A 6146-nucleotide genomic window follows, 5' to 3' on the forward strand; every position below is an offset into this window, starting at 1 on the left:
AAGTTAGAAACATCTTAAGGTCAATCGATGGGAATATCTCGATTTTGAGTTTCAGTAACAAAGTATTGAGAAAATGTGCATACTGAAGTAAATGTGATTTTATTTTGGATTTCTACTCAACGCTCAAAACACTTTTATTCCTCTTTCGTCACAATTTGATATTTGCATGTAGAATTCTGAAAAAACAAGATTAGCCCAATACAATTTGGAATAAGGCTGCAACATAACAAAACGTGCAAAACATGAAGCACTGTGAATGCGTTCCAGATGCACCGCACCGTATCTACAGCAGATACAATTTGATCCTGACCTTTCAACGACTAAATACTTCCATGGAGATTGGAAACAATTGTTTTACAAGAATAGTTTTGTCATCAACGTCTGACTCACAATGAAGGAAATGGCTAACACACAACTTTACTCATCCACGCTCTGCAAACAGAGAAACCTTCATTCTGTTGTCAGCCACTAGACCCAAGAGGGAAGCCTATTTTATCAGCATAAACATATGGTTTAACCATGGATTAACAAGTTATGAGAATGTAATGGTGTTTTATACATTTATGTTTTAACTGAAGCTTTCCCTGTTTAATTGACATGGGTTAATAGTGTGCATTTCCACACAGCCCTTTCTGATACAACATACCGTTTGTAGATTCCAGACTTGAAGAAATCTGGGTGTTACATTAATCTGCATGAAGCAATCAGCAACATGCTTGTTAATCCGTGTGCAGCTGTGATTCAAGGTATCAAAAACATAAAGGTATTTCCCCAAGTTGTGAAATAAGACAGAAGAATGTTTCTTCTCTCTTATTTTAAAGATTTTAAATCAGCTATCCAAGTTACGTTCCAGGTCAAAATATTAACACTGAGAGCTAGAGGTTTTTATCTCGATGTTCAGAAGCTGAACAAGAGGGAAATTTATTTCTTTTTGAATAGCAATGAAAAGCTTCCCACTGCTTTAGCTTCCTGGTGGAAATGAACAAGTCATTGATTGTAATTGTTGGAAATGTTAAATGAATGCGGTTGTTTGTTGTGCCTAATCTGACCACGTATTTTTCCTCATTTCCATTTTTGTCTGACGTTTTCTTTTCCAACTGATCTCATGGCGCCACTGTGTGGTCAACAGGGGGAACTACAACCACACTCGGATTTTTTTTTTATACATTTATTTTTTACATAAAGTTGTCTAATCTACACGGAGACGCCATGCTTATCATATTAAGAAATAGGGTTTTATTTCCGGTCACAATGACTGATGGATAAATAGAAAAATAAAAAATAAAAACATCTCCAACACCTGTAATAGTCTTGATTTTATAATAGCATCTTTAACAGACATGACTCCAAAGATTTTCAACACAGAAATAACCTTTTTATTTTTATAATTTTTTTTATTAATAGTTTAGAATTTTACATGGTAAAAGTGTTCAATATGAATGTTTTTTTATTACTTCCAGGTCACCAGAACTGCAACTATGAAGACAAAATCTTTTTTTTTTTTTTTTAGAGTAACCTGGAAGCTACCATGGCCGGAGAAAAATCAGTCAACAGCATCAGCAGGAGTTGAAACATTTATTTTTATTTTACAAATGTTTTAAAACTCAATCTGAATCTGACCAAATTACACATGTGAACACAATGTCCGAGGAAGTCCTATTAGTGATGAACTGTGAGTTCCCAGATGATTTTATCTGTGGCTGTGCGATGAAATGCTTTGCAATCTGGGTTAAAGTAACAACTACAAAGGGACAGAAATTTGTAACATGTCCACCAGAATAAAACATATGCTTGGAAATGTTTACTGTGCCTGGCAGAAAGCTACAACTAAACACATTTCTTAAAACTTTGTAACAATGTGATTATTACTCTACACTGAATCTGCAGAATCAATAATGCAATATGAGAGATTATAAAGGGAGGGGAAGAACTAAAGCTTCACATGGTAACAGCTGTGCGTGTTTACAGTTTAAATTAGTCGCACTGATGACAAAAGTGACGGACGTGATGGAGATGTCTTCAGGCACACTACAGAGGTAAGGGTTCGAGTAACAACATCACGACCGGAAAGAAACTTCTGACTTCAGATCTTTCCAGGAAAACTTCCATTTTCTATCTGTTCGTCCCATTTAGCCACCTGGAACAAGATGTTAAAGAGGTGTAGGTGAGAAACAAAAACCAGAGACTCTGCACTGCAGTTGCTATCAAATCAATAGTATGAAATACAAATAAAGCTTCATAGGCATAAAGAAAAAGAAGGAAGTCAACTGCCACCTGATACCCATCACGTTGACTCCTTACTTTAGCTTATAAACTGCCTCAAAACTCATCTTTTCAAACCTGAATATTCTGCGTAATGTTTGATTAGCAGAAGCTGCTGATAGTTTGTTGGTTCACAGTTGCTACAGTGTCCTCGAGTGTTTCGAAAGAGGCTTTGAGTAAAATATATTAATTTATTACTATCATTAAAAATACTCACCCAGCCCATTGGACAGAGGCTCTTATAAACCCTCTGGTACCACTGACAGGGGGCCACATCCTGGCCTTTGGTCGACAGGGCCTTGTTGCATCGGTGAAAATCTGCAGCACAAAATAATGCAGAGGTTGAACCTTTGTTATTTCACAAGAAACTCGCACATCAACGAATGAAAGTATTTGCGGTTATACAACTCACAGTTCGACTGCGGTTAGAACTCGCAACATGCTGACGTTTGTGACAAGTGAAGGACATTTCATAATTTACACTTTACTAAGAGGAGCTGGTACAAAAATGATCAGATCTTATGTTTTTATACTTGCTGTAATATTTAATGTTAGAAAGCACTGACGTCACACCTTTGATTATTTCAAAATGACCAAAAATAATGAAAATCTGAAGTACAAATGCTGAAATAATCAAAATTGTGATCTCAGCTGTCAGTGTTATATTGTTGCTACAAATATTTGTGAATATTTCAGAAATTAAAAGACGCAGTAAATGTATTAACACAACATTTTCCTATAATACTCAGTTGTACTTTAGCAACAAACTGCCCAGCACAGTATTACTAGCTTGTTTGTTTATAACAAACAACAACAGGAGTTAAAGTACAACATGTTTCTGATTTTCTTAGGCCTAAAATTAACACATTGAGAATAAATTTAAAGCGAAATCCCTGTGTGGCAAAGCTTTTTTTATTTATTTATTTTTTGACAAATCAATCCTATAAAACTGGGATGATGTTGAATGTCTGTTTTTTTAATACATGTTTAAAATGACCATTGCAACAAATTCTATATCATTTCTAGTTTAAACTGAAACCCCATAAGTAGCAGTGTCAATATCATGGAGTTAATTTGTTAATGACCTTTATAGTACCTTTTTTTTTTAAACTTCAGCTCATGTTTGACAGGAGTTATGAGGAATATGTGACAGTTTCATGCGTCTCATCGGGATATGGGAATGTCCTCACCCAGGTAGTTCTGGAAGCAGTTGCGGGTCTGGTTTGTGTTGGGGAACCTGGCGTCAAAGGGAGCCGTTCTGTAGTTTTTAATCTTCTCATCCATAGCCTCGGCCATGTTTGTCGGCTTTGGTAAGCGGTCAAAGGGATGCTGAAAACAACGGAAAGTTTCGATAAATAACACTTACAGTGCGTGGAAGAATATCATGACGGTCAAATTTATCCTATGGTTAAATTATAAAACATAATATTTCAAGTCGGCTAAGCTAATTTTTAGCTTAGCTAATTTTGTCTTAATCACTCACGCTTTGTTAGCTTACGTATTGAGAGCTGTTGATGCTTTATTAAAAAAGACTCTGCAAACTAGAAGGCTAGCTGATAGTTGGCTGCTTATGTTAAATAGGGTTGGGGTAGTCCGATAGCTTTTCTTGACAAAGTCGTTACGGTCACCCTTTGCTAGCTAAAAGCTAACGGATTGAAGGACTTGAGCTATAGAGCTTCCATTGTTAACACATATTCAAAGAACGGCAGATTATCATCTACGTTTTCGACTACGAACCAATAAGTGCTAGTCGAGAAGATGGTCTAAGGAAACCCTTAATTCTCGTAGTTAATTACAGCTAACCTTGAGATGTTGCTCGTTTTGTCCTCACGGGAAAGAGGTCCGGTTCCGCAAAGGATTGTGGGAGTACAGGGAGGCACGATTGGAGTTTATCATCACGCTGTGCTCAACTGAAGTTAATCGCAGTTGTTAACAGAGGTGGGTAGAAAAATGTAAGTATTACCTCAAGGCATTTTTTTTCCGTCAAGTAAAAGTAAAAACATGCCATCTAAGAAATCACTCAAGTAAGAGAAAAGAGGTATTTGGTTAAAATAAGGGATATGATGCCTTATTAGATTTTCTCTGAAATGTAAACGTACGTGCAAATTCCGGCAATTTAAAGACTAATAAATAGTTTAAAATGAATACATATAAGATCATTACAAAATAGCACATTTTAAGCAGAAATAACACTTTTCACAATCTGTTTTTATTATTATTTAAAGCCTTTGAAACTAATCAATCAGATCAGTTAGAGCAGGGTAAAGTACTCCCAATGACAATGTATGGTGATTACTGTACCTTAACCTAACCTCCAAATGGCACAATGGTAGCAAAAATGTTGTAAACAAACAGTCTTATTTCATAAAATGACGTTTGACTGCCACTCAGCATCATTACAGTAAAAATTGAATGTAATACTGACCTGGCTTCACATCCCTTCTGCTTAGCACTAGGTATATTAATCTTTTTTTTTTATTAATAGTAATGGGAAATTACTTGCAGTCTAACTAAAGCTTAGTATTGCTGTGCATCAGAATGTTGCTGCATATCATCAAATTGTCACATCTTAAATTTGATAGTGAATATTTCTTTCTGTGCCAATCTTCATTTGCCACCAATCTTCTATGTGCTCATCCTCCTATAACTGATGTGAGAGTACTGGTACGTCACCAAAATTTTGTTAAATTTTACATCCACCTCAGTTTTCGTCGTCTTACTACAAGAAGAGTTTGTATGTATCTAAAATCAATCTTGATCAAGCAACTATTCATGCTTATATTCAATTCAGAATCACCTTCTGATCTACATTGGAGAAACCAGAGAAACCGTCGCAGGCATGGGGAAACACGCAACCTCCAAGCAGAACTTTCTCTCTTTTCTAGGTAAGTAAGTGTCATTCTTATTCCTACATTACATTTATATTAGTTTTACTGCAGACAATTCTGACTAAATGGACATAATTTGGCTACATTCAAATGTCAAATAAATAGGGTTTTGTTGGGACTTCATGTGAAAGACTAAGACAAAGTAGCCCATAAATGTGAAACGGTAAGAAACTGGTACATGGTTGTGCTAAGTAAAAATCAGAAAGAAGCACCACAGGTGTCTTTCTTCTTTCAGGTGAATTGTTGTTGCAGCTGTTCCATATCTTTCCAGTACTTAATGATGGGTGAACAGGGCTCTGCGAGATGTTCAGTACTTAAATCCTTTAACTTCTTCAGCTTTCTTTCTTACCAGTCTGCTGATAAAGAGTACGTATCATTTTTCTTCTACTTCACAAGTATGTAGTTTTTTTTTAATGTAAAATCATAACAAAATATGCCGATGTTTGTGGTTAAAAAAAAAAAAAAAAGTTAAAGGGGTGTGAATACTTACACAAGGTACTTGGAATGAGACATTCCACAATTTTCTGTTTTACCAAATATGGTTTAGCATTGTGAACTTGAAAGCACATGAGTTGAAACACAAGGACAGTGGCCTTTCCCTTTCCATCAGCATCTTCCTGTTGAAGACTAGGCCAAAGATCACAGGTGTCTACATCACGCTTCCTGTCACTGCATGTGTTTCCTTCATCCTCTTTCCAACAAAACATCACACAAACTCCATGTCTGTGTGATTTGGCTTGGAATTGGATCGCCTTCCTCATTATAATTCACTTTGCTCTGCTGGATTTACGTTGGACACATATTAGGGATCGATTGAAATATTTCGATTTTTATTAAACATTTGAAAAAGTGGCTGCTTCTATGAGAAACTGACATTTTTATGTGCCTACACGTCCAAATGTGAAACGTTTTAAACTCCAACATGCACATGTAAATCCGCCCTTCCCACTCTTTCTACCAATCTGTCCCTTTCTTTCTCTCTCGGCCAGGATATAG

The 6146-nt window shown here is 36.1% G+C and overlaps 1 protein-coding gene across 2 annotated transcripts; it reads right to left on the reverse strand.

The window, feature by feature from the left end:
- Positions 1–1561: 1561 nt before the first annotated feature.
- Positions 1562–4175, reverse strand: cox6b2 (cytochrome c oxidase subunit 6B2). Of its 2 annotated transcripts, none has more exons than XM_014984937.2 (4): positions 4066–4175; positions 3453–3591; positions 2480–2580; positions 1562–2137 (listed from the first exon to the last, which is right to left on the reverse strand). In XM_014984937.2, the coding sequence occupies exons 2-4, from the start codon at positions 3556–3558 to the stop codon at positions 2084–2086; spliced, it is 261 nt and encodes an 86-aa protein (XP_014840423.2). In that variant the 5' UTR covers positions 3559–3591; positions 4066–4175; the 3' UTR covers positions 1562–2083. The 2 variants fall into 2 exon arrangements, with proteins under 2 accessions (XP_014840423.2, XP_014840424.2); XM_014984938.2 differs by having other exon boundaries at positions 4000–4153.
- Positions 4176–6146: the final 1971 nt, after the last annotated feature.

The sequence above is a fragment of the Poecilia mexicana genome, unplaced genomic scaffold, assembly GCF_051168715.1.
Source record: "Poecilia mexicana isolate PSO_F unplaced genomic scaffold, ASM5116871v1 scaffold_16, whole genome shotgun sequence".
NCBI classification, from domain to species: Eukaryota; Metazoa; Chordata; class Actinopteri; order Cyprinodontiformes; family Poeciliidae; genus Poecilia; species Poecilia mexicana.

Excerpts from the sequence above, each read along its gene's own strand:
- cox6b2 (XM_014984937.2), bottom strand. The coding sequence starts at position 3,558 with ATGGCCGAGGCTATGGATGAGAAGATTAAAAACTACAGAACGGCTCCC. Across the intron at positions 2,581-3,452 it reads CTGCTTCCAGAACTACCTGG|ATTTTCACCGATGCAACAAG; the intron begins GTGAGGACATTC and ends TTTGTGCTGCAG. Across the intron at positions 2,138-2,479 it reads GCCTCTGTCCAATGGGCTGG|GTGGCTAAATGGGACGAACA; the intron begins GTGAGTATTTTT and ends ATCTTGTTCCAG.